Source organism: Nuphar pumila, chromosome 1 (assembly GCF_984573655.1).
Source record: "Nuphar pumila chromosome 1, dmNupPumi1.hap1.1, whole genome shotgun sequence".
NCBI lineage: Eukaryota > Viridiplantae > Streptophyta > Magnoliopsida > Nymphaeales > Nymphaeaceae > Nuphar > Nuphar pumila.
In genome coordinates this window covers 1,678,539-1,702,480 of record NC_143249.1, presented here as the reverse complement: position 1 = coordinate 1,702,480, position 23,942 = coordinate 1,678,539, and the positions used below count along the sequence as shown (strand labels likewise).

The window sequence follows — 23,942 nt, the reverse complement described above, 5'->3', positions numbered from 1 at the left end:
TGCCAACAGACAAACACGTTTAAGGCACGAACGAGAAATTGTTGACTAACTTATGTTGTAGCTAGATTGGAAATTTTGGATATTGAGGTCTACATAACCGATTGAGAGTCATGATATTGAGTTAGCGATGACTTAACAAAAATCAGGTGATTTAGAGTGACAGTGACGAAACAATCTTCTGCATCATCCAACCTTTCTTAACATTTTCTTTGTTATCTTTTGGTAGATGTTAAACCCTATTCCCACAACTACATATAACGGTGAGCCAACCCATCTCAATAAGCTCAGCGATCCATTAGGATTTTGGACCATTTATATAACAGCACAACTAGAGGATTGATTTTATTAATATTTGGAATACAGCAGGGAGAAAAGTTCAGGGTACTAGGGTAGGCTAGGAGATAATGAAGGTTTTGCTACCTTAAGCTCCCCACAGTCGCTGATGTAGACTGCCTTCAATGGGCGGTTCCAAATGTTTCGGGCAATTTGGGCTCTCTCATCACCAAGGAACTTTGCAAGATCATTGAACTGGCGTATCCGTTTGCCTGGCTTATATGTAGGAATGGCAGATATTCTGGTCACAACGTCCAACCCTGCAGAATAAGCATTTACCTCAACAGAGGTCAATATACATGTAACTATGAGAGAGAGAGAGAGAGACCTCATTCATGATATCTAATATAAATCGTCCAGTTAATAATAAATCAGATTCCATCAAGGGAGCAGCACAAATACACGTCCATGCAGCCCCCCCTCACATTACTACAGTTTTTGAATGAAACACAGTGAAGTGTCCAGGAATGAGTCCTTGAGTTCCCAAGGCATAATATTCATATCACATGCCACCTTCAACTCCGAACTCCCAAGCATACATATAAAAGCATACAAAAGATAAAGAACCAACAAACATTTCATGAAGCAATCAAGCAAATGAGAATGCTGAAGGGGTTAACAGCACTAGATCATAACGGCAATGGGCCCCTGCCGACTGCTATGAAGCTGATTGCTATCATATGCAGTTACAGTTTAAGTACCATTTATGTAAGATACACGCCACACTTGTCACTGGCGATCGAATGCACAGCTGGGTCTTGGAAGCTGAAAGCCACATCTTTTGGGATTCTGTTTACCAGACCACCTAGCACAAGGGTCTGCACTAGGAACTCAGAGATTAAATATTTCAAAGAGGACTAATGATCTTGTTTGGATTATCCATGAACCACCAAGACAAGAAAGGGCCTTTTCATGGTGATTTTCTTCAAAAAGGAGTATGGATGTTTCTTGTCCAGATCAAAATGGAGATATTGAGACAAGACAAGGTCAGAAAGACCCTCAGATTGCAAAACTACTGCAGGCATCCAGTTGGGTTGTTTGGTAGTCTTGCTTATACCGAACAAAAAGCTAACACCGGAGTGTATATACATGGTATTTTCTCATGTGATAGTTTTCTTTCAAAACATGATACATTAACTAGTGCTTATGTTTTATGCATCATATGGATCAGGTGGCCTCATGTTGCAAAGAAGAAAGGGGCCAGTTTTGCAATGAAATCCAAAACATAAGATGTCCCCTACATCTATGGTCAGATAGCACTCCTGGACTTCTGGAGATGACAAGAAGGCACACAGAAAAGTTACTCTCCACTCCTCCAGTGCTGCTTATCACAGCCCCATTCAGACAGAATGTACAGTGCTAAAGATAACCACACCATCTTGAACAACACATTGAAGATGGAAGTAAAGGCTACCGTGTACTGCACAAGCTAAGCACAATTAGGCAAGGCTTAATTGGGAGGGACATGGGCTGAAACTAAGCTCTCAGCATAACTTCTGAGTCCTATTGTGAAGAAATGAAGATCATGATATTGAAAATTATTAAGCAGCAGGATAACAGGGATTGATTGAAAAATTAACTGGAAGTGCATCTAAGAGGAACCCCCCCCTCCTTGCTAACATCTTTGATTGGAGAAGTCATGGAAAGGTAAAGTGGGGGCGGGGGAAATGCAGTTTTGGGTTAGAAAAGGCAAGGCAAACAAGAATCGCATTTTCATGAAGGTGAGCTTATGCTAGAGGTTGCCACTCAATAATACACTGACGATAATTTATGAACCACAATTGACCTGTGGTGCTAAAGGGACTGAATTTGGTGATACCACCACTACCACAACATGTTGAAATGAAGAGCTCTACCCTCCTTGGCCAAAGATAAAGCATTGGTACAGGATGGATTTCCCAAGTACTTCTTTCAGCAGTTTCAGAACCAAAAAGAGATATCTTGCAGCAATTCCTAACTACACTTTAAATCGAGCTCGTTAGACACCACAGCCACCCCTGACCATCATATCTTTGGCAGCTGGTTAATTTTAACTACATAACTCATGTTACCGACAACAGATTTAATAGATGACCTATATGTCGGGGACGCTCAAGAACGCCTTCTAAAAAGATAGACTAGCCACCAAGAAATAAATTCTAAAGAAACCCAATTTTAGCAAATTGCATTTCTCCAACAGAGTGGCCCAACCAATGTCATCAGAACTACAAGAATCGTCGAAGACCTCAAGAAATAATATACATTACGTCACCCCTCTTATGTAATTATCAAATCTATCTACATATAAAAGATGAAGCAAAACAACTACTGTTTCACACGAAATCAACCACACATGTATACTCGCCAAAGCCAACTATAAAAGAGCTTCAATGGAACAACCGCCCAACAGTAATTAAAAAAAAATTGAAAAGACCAAGTACACATGAACAAGGAAGAACCTAATTCATACCGTTACTCAGTGAAAATCTACCACCAAACAAAATCACAATGGAACCGAAAAGAAGTCAATTCACCTTCGAGCACAGTTCCAAAGACGACATTCCGATTGTCAAGATCAGGGCACGGGCCAGGGCCAGTGGTAATGAGGAATTCGACATTCCGGTACCCAGGATCGAGCTTCCGATCATCGTCGTCATCGTTCTCCGATAAGCAGAGCGACAATGTACCGGGGCGGACGTGCTGGAGCTGGAAGGCGAGAGGGTCGACGGTTTCCGTGTTCCTCTGGAGATCCAGAGGGCGCTGCACCTCTCCTTTATCCTTCCGACCCTGCTTCCCGGCCATGAGATACTGCCCGGGGAAGACCTTGTGCACGAGCGTCCCCTTGTAAGAAGAAGGAGAAGAAGACGTGCACATGACCTTGAAATTATCCACTGTGAGCGGCACCAACTTGCCGTAGAGGCCGAGAACGACCCTTCCGAGGAGCTCTCCGTCGGTGCAGGAGGAGAACTCGTTGCCCACAGTTCTCTCCGGCTTGAAATAGGTGGGGCAGACGGTGAAGTCCATGAAGACACGATCGGTGACGGTGGTGTCTAAGGCGGGGGGAGAAGGGAAGGTGGGTAGTGATGGTGGTTGGGCTTCTTCTGCACGAGAGAGGAGGGTGGGGTGGAGGGAGAGGGAGGAGGAGGCGGTGAGAAATAGGAAGGGGCGACGTGGGAGGTTGGGGAGGTGGAGTCTTGTGGGTGGTGGTGGGTGGAGTTGGGGAGGTGAAGGTGGGGAAGCGGAGGATAAGACAGAAGCCATGGATGGCATGGTTCTTCTTCTTCTTCTTTTTCTAGGCTTGGATGATGGTGGTGGTGATGAGGAGAGAGCATGGTGGTGTGGCGCAGAGAGAAGGAAACCCACCCTCTTGTGGCCGGTGGCCCCTTCGCGTAGGTGGATATTTTCTATCAAAACTTTATGAATGCTAGACTTTGGAGTCTTAGAGTAATGCTGTTGAGGCCCGATCCAGTGAGCACAAAGTCACAAACCAGGACCCACTAGTTGGACGAACTTATCGGTAAGGGGTGTCAATAGTCGGGTAGGATCGGGTCATAACCAGTAGAGGGTCTGATAGGGTCACCAGCGGTGTCAACGGGTCAGAGCTGGTTCAGACTCAGGTGGGTCTGAACCTGGACCTGACTTAGATGTGCTGGTACTGGGTTAATACCTGGGTCCAATCGGGTCTGCCATACGAAAAACCATACCTGGGTTCTATAAAGATTACATGAACCAGAACCTGTTCATACCCGGTAAAATAATAATGTCTTTTTTTACATTGAAAAATCACGGGTCTTAATCGGAACTCGAATCGGGCACGGGTCTGCTATGCAATTTCACAAACTATATCCCTCTCCATATACTAATGGGACCCATCATGGGTCTTAATAGGAACTCGAATCGGGAATGGATCTGGCATGCAATTTTACAAACTAATATCCCTCTCCGTATACTAATGGGACCCTTTGGGTCCGACCCAGATTCTAATCAAACCCCAATTTTTATCACCAAATCCTGACCCTATTGGGTTTGGTACGGGTCAAGTCCAGATCAAACCCGACCCATTGACACCCGTAACCTGCATGCTTTAAAATTCTTTTAGTAATTTCTAAACAAGTTTTTTGAGCTCTTAATGAGCCAAAGGTCAAGCTCAAGAAGCCTGAGATTGAGATGTTGTTAAGCTTGCCTATGCAACAAATGAGAGGAATTTAATTTTTTCCCCAATTCAAGCGCAGGCTTCTCATGAAAACCTCAGCTTTTTGTTCACCCCTTCCTGTTGATGGTATACATCAACTCGTGGTTGTTTATTAAAGCGCATACTTCAATTTACAGTATATTTAGGTGAAGGTTCAAAACCAATAATTAGAGAATATTTTGGAAAGCCAATCCAAGGTTTTGAGGTAGCCTAAAAATAAAATTTTGATCTGGTACAGTATCCCAATCTTCAAATGAGAAGTCACAAAAATCAAACACTTGAAGAGCAACGGCTTTCAGTGAAAATTAGCATGATCACATTAGGGGAGAGCATAGAAGTTTTATTATTCATATAGCCCTCTAATTTAGTCAGAAATGACATGCAATCGCCAGCAAAATCACGTAAATGAACGCACAATTTTGTGCGTCATAGCGATGCAAAAGCTTCAGCTTGGGCCGATGCAAGAAATGTAAACCAGAGAAAGAGACGAAGACAAACTAAAGATTACAGAAATGCAATTTAATTCTCTTTTTTTTTTTTTGGAGAGGGGGGGGAGGGTTGTATATGTGACGTACTGCAGTAAAATTTTCACAAGCATTATTATGTATAGGGAAATGTCATCACCATCACCTAAAACAAATATAAACTTCAACTCAGTTTCTAAACCAACCGTCCGTTCTTTTTACAAATGCAACAGGCTGATGCTAGGAACACGTTCACTTCCATCAAAATGATTTTCTTGGGTGGTTAAATTATAAGCTGGGTGCCCCCGCCTTACAACTTGGAACCTCACCACTGAACAAACGCCAGCACCGAACCAAAACTGACAAAAGAATGCTCATTTTTTAACCTGAGGCTGAGAAGTTGGTGCTTTTGGTTGCAGAGCAGCGGCCATTGAGCGCAGGGTGCTAGATACCTCCGTGAAACTTGGTCTCTCAGATGGATCTGATGACCAGCATTTCTCCATAAGAGACCTCCACTCGAGGTTGCAGTTATCAGGGACCGGGGGACGCAATGTATTATTGACAATACCACCTGCCCATTGACAAAACCGAAGAAACAAAATAAGCAAAACATATCCACAACTTTGTCAATTCTGCAATTGAAAGATGTGCTACCTATGATGGCTCCATAGTGCAAGTCAGCGTAAGGCTCTTCTCCAGTGAGAAGCTCCCACATCACAATCCCAAAGGAGAACACATCAACCTGTTTTCAGGCAGGGAAATCTGATGCATAAGAACATGTGCATGGAAATATCATTATGAATAGTTAAATATAAAGTGCAACAATCCAATATAAATGTGGAGCATATAAACTTGAGTATTTACCTTTTCAGAGACCAAGGTGTTGCTGCCATTTAGAAGCTCTGGAGCCATCCATGGAAGTGTTCCCCGCACACCACCAGAAATTAGCGTCTGACATTTTACCTTTGACAAACCCAAATCTCCTACCTAACAGCAAGAGTGAAAAATAAACAAGAGGACAAAAACATTCCACACTGAAAACATAGGTAACACTAACCCTACCCTTTTTTCGTTATGGAGACCCTGGGCCAAGTTTATCATCTTGAGTTATCAAACTCAAGCTGAAAGGGTTGAAACCAACCCTATCAACCATTCAAGCTCTTCCAAGTGGACAAAGAGGAATCAACCACGAGTATCAGATAAACACAATCAACCCAGGAAAGCAATGATCAACGAGGAAAAGAGATGGAAAAAATCTTCATACAAACAAAACATGCATGAAGAATAAACACGTGTAATTATTTATCCTGAAGGACCAGTAGCTATTAATGCCCGTAAGCATTATGCTCTCCAGTTGTCATGCATGACACTCCTGACACCATCTTTCAAATATGCAGCTTCTCCCATAAAAAGGGACATGCACATCGTTTCTTCTGTTTTGGTAAGGCATATTCCATATTAAAAATCTAATAATATAGAAAGCTGCCAATAGATTTTCGTATAGATCACCTATTATTTCATACAAAACTAATTGCATGTCAACATGAATTCTTTTCATTTAACAAACAATGAAATGATACTAATTTTTTCAAGGATATCAATTAACGAAAAATACTCAAGAGTTGGCAGGATGCCCTTAGTAGCTCTTTTATTCTTCTTCTTTTTTATTGGCAAGCTGGGGTTAGGCAGACCCCTACCAGAGTACAAGGAGATACTGATGATTACATATCAGAGAGAGAAGGAAATTAAAACAAAAATATACATCAGAATGTTCAGTTGAATTGGAAAGTCAATCAAAACTACCAGTTTATGGAGAAAGACCCAATTGAGTTACCCATGCAAGTTGGATCAATCCAGCTAAGTAAAATAAATTAGTCTCCTTGTACAAGTAACGTCTTGTTGTGCCACATTAAGTAGCCAGTAGAGCTCTCCAGTGCTTTCTGGAAAGGCTAAAAGGAAGCACCATTGTTCAACTTTTAGTGTTCATTTGTAATTAAACTTAGAAAGCATAGCACACCCTAAAGAAAGCACATAATGCAACTCATAAAGATGCGGTAGAGATCTGGCTCTCATACATTAAGGACATCCATTACTAGTTACAATCTCCCCATACTCCAGTCCAGCAATTTTTATGTTTCCAAGAACCCTTCATAAAGAATAGGATTTTATCACAAGAATCAGTAGCCTAAAGTTATCATGAATTATGCATTTGGGCAATTAAAATAAACGATTGCTTAAAGACCTAGGCAACTTGACTCCTTGACCATCTCATTCAGCAAAGGTTCAGGTGAGAAACGGAATTAACAGTAGAGAATCAGTGACTTTCTTCCAAGGTGTTCTGGTGATAAATTGTTATACACATTATAATCTCCATTATGAGAAGGTAGCAGTAAGCTAAATGTTACTTGCTTCCAATAAATTCCCGAATAATAAACATTAGAGCAAATGAAGAGAAAAAAGAAAAATGATATATGAGGTAGATTTCAGCAATGGTTGTTTCTGTGATCATTTTCCAACGTTTTCTTGTGTAATTATATTATGCTGGCAGAGAGTTTCATGACAAAGATTTTATGGCAAGATGGTGACTGACGGAAAAGAGGGGCTGTTAGCTTATATCATATGGTCTTTCTTTTCTTTTATCCCTTTTTGTTTGGCTTCCAAGAATGCAATGCCCTCCTAGGTAATGTTGATGCCTTTTTTTTTATTCAAGAAAGGGCAGAGGCCCTACCACCAACAACACCATCCCATTAAATCGACAATTCAGGTGTCATCATCATCATTAACATGATGTTCTACCACCATCTTGATGCTATCTGTAGGATCATCCGTACTACATCACGCATGTTCATAATAATAAGTTAACAACTAGAATGTGATGATCATTCATCATCATCATTATCATGTCTTGCCACCACCCACATGTGGAATCCAGGTTGTGAGACTACAACTATACCATCATTATCACAAGCATTACTGTCGACATGGGTACCCTTATCTTTTTTGGCAAGAAAAATAACAAAAAACCTATTATTTTCCCATCATTCTTGTAATTACTTTTATTTTTTTCAATTTTTAAAGCTTTCGATATTTTCCCCAGAAAAATCACTTTTTGAAAATATCACCAAGCAAAAACCTTTCCAAGAAATTACCTTGAATAATACAGGTGACTATACCACCAATACTGCTACCATAATCACTCAAATCAGCTTGACCAACCTATGATTAATTCATGTAACACGTTCTCAACCATGGCCAGGACAAGAAATATGTCCTATATTATCATTCTTAAATTAAAATTTCAAACTTAACTTATCATCATGGTTAGCAGAACTCCATTTAGAACATTTCTTAATAAAACTTTGAGAATACAAAAACAGAACAATTTGTTTTTTGAGAATATGGAATACAGTGCACGTGTGTGAAGACAAAATTAACGGTGTATATGATTTACCAAATTTACCTTATTATTCTGTGCTTTTTTTGGATTGCTTGCTAAAGCGAAAGCATTTTAGTCCTCTAATTGTTAAAAAAAAAAATCATCCTTTAATATAGTGGTGACCATGCTCATCATGCTTAATAGATTTTACTATGCACAACCTTTTTTTTAATCACAAGTGCTTAGTAACTTATTGGTAAACAGGCTCATAAAAATAATTGATCTTTGTACCTTACTAGATTTGTATTTCTAGGTCATCTCATTCTGTTTCGTAGTTCGACCATGGAATTCTTTTGTTTCGTTATTTCCAGAATGAGTGTGTTGTTATACATATTGATAGTACTGAGAATAAGTCTGTCATCTCGTCAAGGTTGATGGTTCTAGCTCATCAGATAGTCAGTTTAGTACCTGGAGCACGACTATATGGAATAGATCAAGAACTATTTGAACTATGATTCATACCTACCTACTACTATTCATACCTCGTGACCGGCCTCCAATTATTTTCAACTAACTTTTTAATGAGGTATTTCATAAACCGAACCACCTTTTTCCTTCAAAATCATGCTCAATTTGAGTTGAGCGAGGGACAAGACAAACATTTCTATGAATTCTTAGTTATTATATTTGTTCAACAAAAGAGTTCCAACTCAGAGAGCTTTTTGGTTAGGTTTAGTTCTTTGTTGAATCATTGGGGTTCTCGTAGGAATATGAGGTTTCAATTGATTCATAGGATCTCAACAAGATAATTCCTATCAATAGTAAATTTGTATGTATTACGTGATCATGCATATTTTATTCATATTTTTACATATTTCTATGCATGATCTTGCGCATATTCAAGGCTTAAAAACCCATGTTTAGTCGATTTTGATGTGTTGTCGTACAAGACAACTTTGTGTCGAATTCCATCGAATTTGGAGTAAAAATGAGCAAATTGGAGCAAATGGAAGACTTCTGGATCGAACCCGATAAACGGATCGGGTAAAATTTTAAAACTCCAGATTTGACCCACTTGTGTTTGAGAAATATCTTAGTTTTTAACATGTTTTTAGAAATAATATCTTAAATTGAGGCATTTTGAAAATCGTTGAAATTAAGAGTCTTTTTGAGAAAGTTTCTAAAAAAACCCTTCTAACCCTAACCCATGTTATAAAAAGGATTTTTAGAGAAAGGGGGAGGGGTGTCTTTCCATCCTTGGAATTCTCTCTCTCTCTCTCTCTCTCTCTCTCTCTCTCTTGGATTGAAGCTCATCTCCGGAGGTGCGTGCCACATTTTAGAGAAGAGGGAAGGCCGCTCTTTCTCTCCCCCATCCGTCGGAGAAGAACCCAAGGTGAGTCTCTTCTCCCCCTTTTTTATATTTATATTTATTGTAGTTTGCTGCATATAAATTAGTTTTCTTTAATTTCTGGATGCATTAGTTTGTCTTTTTATTTGTTAGTTTGTTGCATAGGCTAGTTTTTCTGATTAGATTATTTTCACATTATAGTTTAATTTTTTTTACTTGTTTATTCTTTTTATATCAGATCTGACAACCAGATCTGCTGATCAGATTGATCGACCAGATCTGTAAAACAGATCTGCCAACCAGATCAGGCCAGCAGGTTTGCCATCCATCAGCAGAACCAATCAGACCAGATCAGATCTGTTTCACAAATCTGTCGACCAAATCTGCTGATCAGATTGGTTGACCAGATCTGCTGATCAGATCTGTCAGCAGACCAGGCCAACCGACGTCCAGCTGATCAAGCTGCCGATCTGCAGCTTGATCAGTTGACTGATTTGGCGGCCTGATTGCCCATAATTAGTTGCCGATTGATCTGCAGGTCATCCTTTAGCAGGGCAATGGCTGAACCTGATTTGTGTGCTTTAAATTTTTATTTTTTATTTTTTGTTAGTTAGTGATAGATTAGTAGTTTATTATTTTTTCGGTATTAGATTAGCATAGTAGCTCACGGTTCTATTGTATATTGAGTTCAAATAAAAAAAACTGGTTTTAGAGATCGCAATTTGGCAAACCATGTGCTAAATAAATTTTTTTAGTGTAGACCAGAGTTACCAAAAGCACCTAGCCTAGTGGGGAAGCGCGCTTCCCCGAAAGCGCGTTTCGGAAGCGCGCGCTTCTAAAACGCGCTGGGAAGCGCCAATTTTTTTTGGGAAACGTGTTTCCCTTTATGGGAAATGTGCTTCCCCCTCGCTTCCTCCCTTTTTCCATTTTTTTTGTATTTTATTTTTATTTCTCTTTTTTTGCTTCTCTCTCACTTCCTAGGTTGCTTCCGGTTTGCTTCTGAGACGATTCCTGATTCGCTTTTAAGTCATCACACGCTTCCCGCTTTCTAAAATTTTGAAAGTGCCTCGCTTCTCGTATCGCTTCTCGCTCCTGCTTCCTCGACTGGCAACCATGGCTTAGACCTTTCCTTTATTTAGATTTAGATACATATAGATTTTTGTTTTTAGATTCAATTCAATTATTAGCTTATTGCAACTAACCGTAACTAGAATAGGTAGTCTAGTTGCTTTTGCTCTTGTGTGGTTTTGAGTTTTGCAGGTAGGCGTGAGCTTCTTAATTTTTATTGGAACGCGACAGCGATAAGCATACCAGTGTCGTATATGCACGGATTATTGAGAAACAATGTTTTGATGATATATGATAAATATGATATGCTTTCATGATGCATATATATATGATACAACAACAACAACAACTACGCCTTCATCCCAAAACAATTGAGGTCAGCGATATGAACCAAAAAAGAAATTCATTTTGGGTCTTCCTCATGAATCCTTTTCCTCCAATCATTTCTATCCAATGCCATGTCCTCGGTGAGGTTCAAAGCATTCATATCCTTTCCTATCATCTCCATCCAAGTCTTCCTAGGCCTACCCCGACCTCTTTTAACTAATATATTTTCCCATTTCTCCAACCTTCTAACTGGAGCATCATTAGGCCTTCGCCGAATATGTCCAAACCACCGTAAACGATTCTCTCGCATCTTATTTTCAATGGGTGCAACACCTACCTTCTTACGTATCTCCTCGTTCCGAATCTTATCTTTTATTGTATTTCCACACATCCATCTAAGCATCCGCATCTCAGCTACACTCATTTTTTGAATATGATGTCTCTTGGCAGCCCAACATTCCGTACCATATAGTAAAGCGGGTCTAATAGTCGTCCTATAAAACTTTCCCTTCAACCGCAATGGCATTCTACGATCGCATAGCACTCCAGTTGCACTTTTTCATTTCATCCACCTAACCTTTATCCTATGATTTACATCTCTGTCAATTTCTCCATACTTTTGAATGATGGATCCCAAATATTTGAAATAATCATTCACCGGTATTTCTTGCTCACCAAGCTTCACTACACTCCCATCACTACTTCGTTGCTTACTAAACCGACATTCCATATATTCAGTCTTACTCTTACTCAACTTAAAACCTCTAGCTTCCAATGTCTGTCTCCATAATTTTAACTTAGCATTAACCCCAGCTCTAGACTCATCAATCAAAACAATATCATCAGCAAACAACATACACCACGGTACATTTTCTTGAATTGATCTCGTAAGCTCATCCATCACTATCGCAAATAGGAAAGGGCTTAAAGCAAATCCTTGATGTAACCCAACCGTTATCGGAAAATTGGTTGTCACCCCTCCACAAGTGCGGACATTGGTTACTACTCCTTCATACATATCTTTAATTATACTAATGTACTTGAGAGAAATACCTTTCCTCATCATTGTCCACCAGAGAACGTCCCTAGGTACTCTATCGTATGCCTTCTCTAAATCAATAAAAAACATATGCAAATCTTTGTTCCTCTCTCTATATCTTTCAATAAGTTGTCTAAGAAGATGTATAGCTTTCATAGTTGATCTTCCAGGCATAAAACCAAATTGATTCTCCGATATCATGACAACCTTCCTCAACCTAGAGTCAATCACCCTCTCCCAAAGTTTCATAGTATGACTCATGAGTTTTATACCACGATAGTTTGTGCAATCTTGTATATCACCCTTATTCTTATATAAAGGCACCAAAGTACTCTTCCTCCACTCATTAGGCATCTTATTTGTTCGCCAAATCAAGTTAAAAAGATTTGTCAACCATTCTAAACCTTTCTCTCCCAAGCATTTTCAAGCCTCGATAGGTATACCATCTGGGCCAACTGCCCTTCTTGATTACATTTTCTTCAAAGCCTCTGCAATTTCTTTCTTTTGAATCTTGCGCATGAAGTCACGATTTATCTCGTGAAAAGGAATGGAGAAGTCTCCAAGATTTTGAGCATGACTATCATTAAATAGCTTATCATAATAATCTTTCCATCTCTCCTTAATCTCCTCATCTTTGACTAAAACCCTTTGCGTTTCATCTTTGATACATCTAACCATACCCAAATCCTTCGATTTCCTATCTCTTATCTTTGCAAGCCTATAAATATCCTTCTCGCCTTCTTTGGTATCCAACTTGTCATAAACCTCCTTATATACTTTAGCCCTCGCGTTTCGAACAACTTTTTTAGCTTCCTTCTTTGCTATCATATACTTTTCCAAATTCTCATTATCACAACTCTTACTTAGATTTCTATAACACTCTCTTTTAACCTTAATAGCTAATTTGACATCCTCGTTCCACCATGATGTATCCTTACCTAGTGGTGCACCGCCTTTAGACTCACCCAATACCTCCTTAGCCACTTTTCTCATGCCACCCGCTATCTTATTCCACATTGATTCTGAATCCTCCTCGAGACACCAATCAGCTTCCTTAACTACCTGCTTTACAAACATTCCTTGTTTAGCTCCTTTCAGTGCCCACCACTTAATTCTAGGATCTATCCTATGTTTATCCCTTTTGCGGCATTGTCTAATTCTAAGATCTAAAATTAAGACTCTATGTTGTGTAGCTACACTTTCTCCCGGTATAACCTTACAATCGATGCAACCCCTATCTCTCTTTCTAAGTAGAAAAAAACTATCTGACTCGTATTAACCCCATTTTTAAATGTTACTAGGTGAGACTCCCTCTTCCTAAACCAAGTGTTTGCTAAGATCATATCATAGGACAAACAAAAATCTAAAATCCTTTCTCCACTATCATTTCTTTCTCCTATACCATAGCCTCCATGGATACTCTCAAATCCATCCCTACTAATGCCTACATGTCCATTAAGGTCACCGCCGATGAAAAGCTTTTCTCCATAAGATATCCCTTGTACTACTCCATCTAAATCTTCCCAAAATTGTTGCTTAATGGAATCATCTAAACCTACTTGAGGTGCATAAACACTAATAATATTAATAATATCTGTACCTAATACTAATTTAATAAGTAAAATTCTATCACCCTTCCTACGGACCTCAACTACATTATCTATAAACTGATGACTCATAACAATCCCTACTCCATTCCTATTCCTATTTATTCTTGTATACCAAATCTTATATCCCCACGGTTCTACCACTTTAGCTTTCTCACCTACCCATTTGGTCTCTTGAAGACATAAAATATCAATCTTTCTCCTACACATAACATCTACTAACTCTACCAACTTACCAGTTAAAGACCCTATGTATATATATGATACATAATAAATATATGATAAATATGATATGCTTTCAAATTTGAAACTGGATATGTTATATTATGACTGGATATGATGTAATATGCATTTAACGCGTATTTGATGCAAGGTTATTTCACTTGAAGAGAGTGAAGACAACTTGATCAAGTGCAACAATGTGATGCAATCATACTTCTCTAAAGAAAAAGCTTGATGAGCCAAAGAGATGCATTAAAGATTATCCAAGAAGATCGGCTACTTCAAGTTGAAGATTTTTTTCTTCTTTAGTGTCATATGTAACAGAACCTTCAGAAGCATGCATATTTCATATTAGACTATATGCTTTGAAATCATACAAGTCATTTATTTACAAAAAGTTAAGCTTTCATAAAAAGATACGTTATGTATATTATAGCATTTCAAAAACACCTTTTTGAAACAAAACATTATACTTCCTACAAACATTTATGAAAAAGACATTTTTGATAAGATATAATAGCTTATGATTTCAAAAGCATTAATTGTATTTCCTACAAGTATTTATGAAAAAGGCAACTTGAAAAGATATAAAAGCTCATGATTTCAAAAGCATTTATGTAACCAAAGACAAAATGCATTGGTTCATAATACACAAACATTTACGTAAGAAATTTTGGTTCACAATACATAAACATTCATGTGAGAAAAGACAAATTATGAAAAGATATATTGGTTCATAATACACAAGCATTTATTTGAGAAATGACTATTTGTAATATACGTATTATGCAAGCATTCAGTGTAGTTCACAACCATTCATTTTAGAATTGACGATTTGAGAAAATAAATATTATTTTATTAAAATAAGAAATGATCATTTATTTCTTTAAGCATTAAATATAATTTCAAAAACACTCACTCAAAAAGTGATGACTTATACTTGAAGTCATCATTCTTTTAGTAAGTATTAAATGGTACTTCAAAAGCAATTACTCAAAAAATGACCATTTGTAAAATAAAGTACTAAACAAGCATTTATTATACTTACATACATTTAAACAAAGAAGCGACGATTTGTAATAAAACAATTAACGTACTACAAATCATTAAATTGAGTAAAGACAAATTACAATATAAATTACATTTCTAAATATTTCAACGTTCAATGTACTACAAAACATTTATTTGAGAAAAGGCCCATTACAAATTAAATCTCATTTTTAAATACACCAACGTATATTGTACATCAAACTATTTAATTTAGAAATGACGACTTGAAGAAACTATCATTATTTAAATACACCAAACATTTATTACTTAACAATTATTTAAATTCATGGAATGACGACTTTTTGAAAAAGCAACATATACTACACATATCATTTCACACCTTTTCTCATAGAAAGTTGTTGTTGAGATAACCTGACATCTCACATCACAAAAGGACAATTATTTCAAAAGCATTTGAAAAAGCAACGATTATTTTTAAGACCTATATATAGAGACAAAATAACATTTCAAAGAAGACACACATGTGAGCTTTCAAAGAGAAATATTCCTACTCGACACACTGAAAAAGAGCTTAGAAAAAAAAAGAGAAAAAGAAAGAGAAAAAGTCAAGAAAAGCTCTCTAACAAAAGAATCAAGTGTGAAGAAAAAGAAAAAGAACATTATGTTCTCCTGAGAGATTATTCTGCCTATTTTCAAAAGAGAGAACATTCTGAGAATCTTCATACGTGCATTCATACTCTGCATATCATTCTAAAGGTTCTATAGGAAAGTGTTGTAACTTTCTGATTTCCCTTCTCTGTTGAGGAAGAGGGTGTTTCCCTTCTCTGTTGAGAGAAGTAGACCTCTGAGGAAGAGGGTGTTTCTCTTCTCTATTGAGAGAAGTAGACCTTTGAGGAAGAAGGAGTTGTATTATTTATCCCGTAACACGGATTTTATAGTGAAAGACTCAAGTGTTTTACTTGGGGACTGGATGTAGGTCAGTAACTCGGTCGAACCAGTATAAATCCTGTGTTTATTCTGTTGTGCCTTATTGCCTTATTTTTTATTTTTTATTTTATCGATCTGCATCGTATTTCACTATTCATCCCCCCTCCTAGTGGAATTTCATTTGGTATCAGAGCAGGTTCTGCTGGTTTCGACATAACAAGTCTTCCAGCACAAATGACATCAACCTCTTATGCTCGTGACATCGAAGGTCAACACTCGTCTCGCCCTCCTTTTTTCAATGGCATGCTCTATAGATATTGAAAATGCAGGATGGTCATATTCCTAAAGTCTATAGACTTTGCTGTATGGAAAATTGTAGAATGTCCATACACATCTCCAACTTCATACTATACTTTATGGTTTGATGAAGAAAAGAAGATGGCAAACCTAAATGCAAAAGTTATGAATGCATTATATTGCGCCATTGATCAAAATGAGTTTAACAGAATATCAGTCTGTGAATCTGCATATGATATATGATATTCTCTGGAGGTTATCCATGAAAGAACTAACAGAGTAAAAGAAGCAAAGATCTCATCTCTAGTTCGAAAATACGAGCTATTCAAAATGAATAAAGATGAATTCATCACAGAGATGTTTACCAGATTCACCAATATCACCAATGATCTTAAATCCCTGAGAGAAACCTATTCCCAGACCGATAAGGTGAAAAAGATCTTTAGATCCCTTACATCTGATTGGGAGAGAAAGACCACAACTATTGAAGAAGCCCAAGATCTTTCCAAGCTCACTCTGGATTACTTAATAGGTAATCTTATGGCTTATGAAGTCCATATGAAAGAAAAAAGGGAAGACGAACAACCTCTAAAGAAAAATCTAGCCTTCCCAGCCATTTCTAAGAATGAGAACTCAAAAAAAGAATCTGAAATTGCGCTACTTACTCGGAGATTTCAGCGCTTCATGAGAAAGAACAGGTTGTCAAATAAGCACAAAGAAAAGAAAGATTCTAAAGAAGATACCATGTGCTATCAATGCAATAAGTCAGGTCACGTAAGACGTGACTATCCTCTCCTAAAAAGAAGATTCAAAATCGAGGAACCAAAGAAAAGGTTCTTCAAGAAAAAGGCACATGCTCAATGGGATGATTCAGAACCATCCACCAGTGAAGAGTCAAGTGATGATGAAGTCGAAACTGCAAACATGTGCTTCATGACAGAAGAAAGCTCTATAAGTGAAACTTCTGACTTTTCTTTTGAAAAACTTCTAAATGCATTTCAAGAACTTTTTGAAAAATCTAGAAAAATGATTCTCAAAAACAAAGTTTTAAAATTCGTGAATTTAGAGCTATTTCAGAAAAATCAAAAACTCAATATTGAAAATTCTGAGTTGAAAAAGAAAAAAATTTATGCTTACTTCTGAAATCACTTCTTCTAGCTCCAAGACTAAAAATCTTCAAGTAGAAATTTCAGAATTAAAAAATAAAACTGAAAACCTTATGAAAACGGGTTTTAAGTTTACCAAAGGAAAAGAGAACCTAGATAAACTCCTATCCTCTCAAAGATTCTTTTTTTACAAGAATGGTATTGGTTACTCTCATTTCAGTAACCCTTCTTGTACGATTCAAAAGACCACGTTTGTCAAAGGTACTGCTAAACCTAATCAGGAGTACTATGATTCCAATTTTTATTCCATGCACTCCTCTAAGATTATAGATAAACCCAAATAAAAATGGGTATGGGTTCCAAAATCTAACGAAAAGGGACTCGATCGGGTACCAAAAAGAATTTTTACTTAATCTATTGCAGGCACTGAAAAATAAGAACAGATGGATATTAGACAGTGGATGTTCAAAGCATATGACAGGACATCCAGATCTTTTTGTTGTTCTTCATCATAAAGAAGGAGGAACTATCACCTTTGGAGATAACAACAAAGGTTTAATAATTGGGATTGGTAATATCGATAAACCTCTTATTAAAGACGTTCTCCTTGTTAAAGGTTTAAAACATAACCTCTTAAGTATCAGTCAAATGTGTGACATAGGATATAATATAAGTTTCAAACATGATGCATGCCTCATAGTAGACACAAACGAAAATATTATTTTGAAAGGTATAAGGAAAAATAATGTATATCAATTATACCTAGAAAATATTGATGAACATTGTCATATAGCAAATAATGACTCAAAATTTATGGCATATGAGAATGGGACATGTTAATTCTAAATATATTTCTAAACTGGCTAAAAATAATTTGGTACATGGATTACCTAAAATATCATTTAAAAAAGAATATTTTTGTGATGCTTATCAATTAGGAAAATTGTCAAAATCATCTTTCAAAGCAAAGAATATTGTGTCAAGTAAAAGACCTTTAGAGCTTCTCCACCTGGATCTTTTTGGTCCTTCTAGGGTAGCTAGTCTTAATCATAATAAATATGCTTTTGTCATTGTTGATGATAAATCAAGATTCACTTGGGTAATATTTTTGAAAAACAAAAGTGATACGTTTTGTGAATTTGAAATTTTATGTAAAAAATTATAAAATGAAAAATCCTCTACAATTGTTAAAATTCGTAGTGACCATAAAGGAGAATTTGATAATGATCTTTTTGTAATTTTTTTTTAACTTGCATGGTATTTCACATAACTTTGTCTTTCTTAGAGCTGCACCCCAAAATGGTGTAGTAGAAAGAAAGAACCGAACTCTTCAAGAATCTGCCAGAACAATGCTCTATTATTATAAGATTGCAAAATATTTCTGGGCTAAAGCTGTAAATATTGCATGTTATATCTCAAATAGAGTTCTTATTAGGCCTTTATTAAATAAAACTCCCTATGAATTATTCTATGGCAGAACTTCAAGAATAGACTACTTTAAAGTCTTTGGTTGTAAATGCTTCATCCTGAATACTAAAGATAGTCTTGATAAATTTGATGCTAAATCTGTTGAAGGCATATTCTTAGGATATTCAAGTCATAGTAAAGCATACAGAGTATTCAATAAGAATTCTAATACTATTGAAGAATCTATGTATTTTAGATTTGATGAATCTATTGGTCAAACTGTACAAAATAACTCTAATGATGATGACCTTGAAAGTACAGATTTTCTTATAGATAATACAGTTGTATCAAATGAAGATGATCATCAAAGAACATTTGCTGAAATCAGAGATCATCCTCAAAAGCAGATTTTGGGAGACCTGACCAAGGGGGTTCAAACAAGAGCTCAATTGAAACGTATTGCAAATATGGCTTTCATTTCTCAACTTGAACCTAAAAAGATTGATGAAGTCATCATAGACGAGTTCTGGATGCTAGCAATGACTGAAGAACTTAACCATTTCCAAAGAAATGATGTGTGGGATCTTGTACCAAAACCAAAAGATCATCAAATCATTGGGACAAGATAGATCTTCAGAAACAAGCTGGATGAATCAGGTAATGTTGTAAGAAACAAGGCAAGGCTAGTGGCTCAAGGATACAATCAGGAGGAAGGTATTGACTTTGATGAAACATTTGCTCATGTTGCTAGACTTGAATCCATAAGAATGTTTTTGGCATATGCAAGTTACATGGATTTTAAACTATATCAAATGGATGTTAAAAGTGCTTTTCTAAATGGTTTTTATAAATGAAGAAGTATATGTAAAACAACCTCCAGGTTTTGAAAATGAACAATTTTCTGATCATGTTTTTAAACTAAAATGTGTTTTATATGGATTAAAATAAGCACCTCGTGCTTGGTACGATAGACTTAAAATTTTTTATTAAAAAACGGATTTTTGGTAGGCAAAGCAGACTCAACTTTATTTATAAAAATAGTGGATGCTCATACCTTAATCGTTCAAATATATGTGGACGATATCATCTTTGGATCTACTAACAATGGTCTTTGTCAAAAAAATTCTAAGTCTATGAAGAAAGAATTTGAAATGAGTATGATGGGAGAACTCACCTACTTTCTTGGACTGCATATTAAGCAAACCAAGGATGAAGTCTTCATCAATCAGTCAAAATATGCTCATGAACTTCTAAAGAGGTTCAACATGAACTCAACTGCTTCAAAAATACACCTATGAGCACAACCACTGCATTGGACAAAGATGAAGATGGTAAGACTGTTGATACAAAATTATTCAGAGATATGATAGGATCACTATTATATTTAACTGTTAGTCGTCCAGATATTATGTTCAGTGTTTGCTTGTGTGCTAGATTTCAATCAAATCCAAAAAAATCACATCTTGAAGTTGTAAAAAGAATAATGAGATATCTAAAAGGAATTGTTGATTTTTGGTTATTTTATTCAAAATCATTTATATTTGATTTAATCTCGTACAGTGATGTTGATTTTGCTGGTAGTAAATCTAATAGAAAAAACACAAGTGGAACATGTCACATGCTTGGGCACTCACTAGTTTCATGGTTCAGTAAGAAACAAAATTGTGTATCATTATCAACTACTGAAGCTGAATATGTTGTTGCAAGCCTGACATGTACACAAGTCATCTGGATGAAACAAACATTAAAAGATTTTAGTTTAAAATTTGAAAATACAACTATTTTATGTGATAATACAAGTGCAATTAATTTATCTAAAAATCCTATTCTTCACTCACGTACAAAGCACATACAAATTCGACACCACTTTTTAAGAGAACAAGTTTTAAACAACATAATTAAACTTGAATTTATACCCACTAATCAACAATTAGCAGATATTTTCACTAAACCTTTAAAACATGAAGACTTTATACGAATTAAAAGAGAATTAGGAATCTGTAAACTAAGTGACTTATAATTAATCACACTTAATTGTATTTTTACTCAGATAAAACTTTGCAATATCATATGATTTTTTCATTAGTTTATACTATTGTTTAGTTTATCATTCATACATATTACATTTTTTAAAAAGTTATTTATCAAAGTTTACTTTATCTATTCTTATCATTTTTTTTCGAAACTCTCGAATACATTTTTGACTCTTTCTCTTTTTTATCTCATCATCTCACTTACCACTATTCAAAGTCAAAGTGTATCCTCATATTCACGTATGGGTATAAAAGATATAAATATTTTTTTGTCACTCATATCCTTCAAACTTGACATCTTTCAAGCACACATCACATGATCACCCCTTGTCCTATCCCTTTCACGCCTAACCATTTATACATTAAATAAGTTATCATGACATTCCTTCATGTCATTCATCTCATAACTCTCTCTTGTCTTTTTCTCAAAACCTTCCTTACGAAAATTGAGCCTATCTCTTTTAATTAAATCAAATATTTTAACCCATGATTTATATACCAACTTGTTGTTTGTTTTATTAGGCCATTATTGAACTTTTTATTTCACACTATCATATCACATTATATCATTCGTAGATTCATTTCTTCTCACGTCATTTTTTTTTAATCTTCCTCATTTCAAAACTCATTATGTCTCATCACTTCTATGACTGGATTGTTCAAAATCCGTGGGTCATTTTTTTTAAACATTATGCTATACATTTCTTTGTCTCTATTGATCCTTCCTTTCTATCTTGTTTATCCGTATCAATCACACATAAAAGGCTTGTCCTAAATAGGATCCTATTCTCAAACCATGTCTTCTCTCCCATATCGAATTTACTTTATGGTAAAAAATAATGTTCGAAACTATGTTTTTTATATATTCACACACAAGAATTCAATCCACTCTTTATGTCTCATATCTAACATGACATGATAACATGACTCACCCTTATGTCCATATCCACGCACTCTTTCAAAGAGTGACTTGATCATACATTCACGAGTCTCTTAAAATATACAATTCACTTTTCATGAATAGACATTCACAAATAATGAACCCAGCTAAATTCCAAATCTTATTCATTTCAATTGTCATTCACAAAACATCAAGTTATTATTAAAATATACATCATTCTTCTATTTAATGAACTCGTGCATTCATCACTTATCCATCACACACTCGAAAGTTTGTCTCCTTGCATCCTCTCCAAGTTTATTATTTATCTTCTTAGTTACTCTCCATGGCCTCCGCTTCTGACTCCTTCTCTACTGACTCCGACATGATTGAATATTTAAATCTGCGATATCCAGATCTCATTCACCACTACAACTATGTAAATTCACTACCCATCCAAACGAGAAGGTTAGTACAGTTCGAGGACTTCATCTCGTTCGACCTCGAGACTTCTCTTTCTGACTTTATTCACATTCTAGGGTCATCAAACCAAGCCTCCTACCATCCAGATCTTATCTGACTGTTCTATACCAACCTAAATACTGATCATGACCAAACCGCTGTTTTTACCATGATTCGTGGAAAAATTATTTTGTTTGATGCTCCTACTTTATGACGCATTCTGAACCTTCCTTCCAATGGCATTGATCTACCCAGCATAGTACTTATTGATCGTACTGTGTTTAAAAAGGTACTTCACTCCACAAGATCTACCCACTTTCCATGGCACATGAGCAATTTGAAACCACATGCTCAACTTGTGTCACAAATCATATCGCACAATATCTTTCCCAAGCCACTTTTCAAGGGATTCGTGTCAAACGAGATCTCTCTCTTAATCTATGCGATTTTCTATTCTTTTCCCATTAACTGGTCGAGCATCATTCTTAACAACATGATAAATTTTTGAGTTTTTCGTTTACTTCCGTTTGGGTGTTTTATAACTCTCATTCTTAAATATTTCAATGTGTCACTTCATAAGGAGGTTGTCTGCTATTCTACACATATCTTTAATGATACCTACTTCTCCGAAGAAGGGTTACTCCCACAACATACTGACGACGAAGGCTCAGGTGAGGCAGATTCTGCTCAGACATCTGAATTTGATATATTCTCTGCTCTAGTGGATGTCCAAAACACGCAGGATCTTCTGTTGAAGAATCAAGCTTCTTTGCAACAAGTCTTTCACTCTTTGAAGATTGGCCAAGATGCTCTCCTTCAACAACTTCATTCCTCGTCCAATTCTGAATGCTTTGTTTTTTTTTATCTGTAATATTAACTTTCCTATTCTGATCCCTCATTTTTGTCAATAACAAAGGGGGAGAGAAAATCTAACTCTCCTATGTAGGAGAAAAACGATACACACATTGTTTAGTATTTTGCTTTCTTTTATGACTGCTATTTTTTTAAAAATGCATCTTTCATATTTGATATCATATTTAAAACAATATATATATGGCTTATTGACAGGGAGAGCATATATTGTCATCATAAAAAAGGGGGAGAATGTTAAGAAACTATGTTTTGATGATACATGATAAATATGATATGCTTTCATGATGCATATATATATGATACATGATAAATATATGATATGCTTTCATGAGATATGATAAATATGATATGTTTTTCAATTTGAAACTGGATATGTTATATTATGACTGGATATGATGTGCTATGTATTTAACGTGTATTTGATGCAATGTTATTTCACTTGAAGAGAGTGAAGACAACTTGATCAAGTGCAACAATGTGATGCAATCATACTTCTCTAAAGAAAAAGCTTGATGAGCCAAAGAGATGCATTAAAGATTATCCAAGAAGATCGGCTACTTCAAGTTGAAGATTTTTTTCTTCTTTAGTGTCATATGTAACAGAACCTTCAGAAGCATGCATATTTCATATTAGACTATATGCTTTGAAATCATACAAGTCATTTATTTACAAAAAGTTAAGCTTTCATAAAAAGATACGTTATGTATATTATAGCATTTCAAAAACACCTTTTTGAAACAAAACATTATACTTCCTACAAGCATTTATGAAAAAGACATTTTTGATAAGATATAATAGCTCATGATTTCAAAAGCATTAATTGTATTTCCTACAAGTATTTATGAAAAAGGCAACTTGAAAAGATATAAAAACTCATGATTTCAAAAGCATTTATGTAACAAAAGACAAAATGCATTGGTTCATAATACACAAACATTTATGTAAGAAATTTTGGTTCATAATACATAAACATTCATGTGAGAAAAGACAA

General features: G+C 36.0%; 2 protein-coding genes across 2 annotated transcripts in view; both read right to left on the bottom strand.

Annotated features, from left to right (window-relative positions):
- Positions 1-317: 317 nt before the first annotated feature.
- Positions 318-3,682, bottom strand: LOC149847649 (peptidyl-prolyl cis-trans isomerase CYP28, chloroplastic-like). The gene is made up of 2 exons (XM_089981801.1): positions 2,847-3,682; positions 318-593 (listed from the first exon to the last, which is right to left on the bottom strand). The coding sequence occupies exons 1-2, from the start codon at positions 3,580-3,582 to the stop codon at positions 385-387; spliced, it is 945 nt and encodes a 314-aa protein (XP_089837927.1). The 5' UTR covers positions 3,583-3,682; the 3' UTR covers positions 318-384.
- Positions 3,683-5,011: 1,329 nt separating this feature from the next.
- LOC149847648 (RAF-like serine/threonine-protein kinase PRAF) overlaps positions 5,012-23,942 on the bottom strand; it is a 45,966-nt gene continuing 27,035 nt past the window's right edge. Inside the window, exons 7-9 of the mRNA XM_090001833.1 lie at positions 5,833-5,955; positions 5,623-5,710; positions 5,012-5,539 (exon numbers count right to left, since the gene is read on the bottom strand). Coding sequence (XP_089857959.1) covers positions 5,343-5,539; positions 5,623-5,710; positions 5,833-5,955 — 408 coding nt within the window. The 3' untranslated portion in view covers positions 5,012-5,342. The remainder of the gene's footprint in view (positions 5,540-5,622; positions 5,711-5,832; positions 5,956-23,942) is intronic.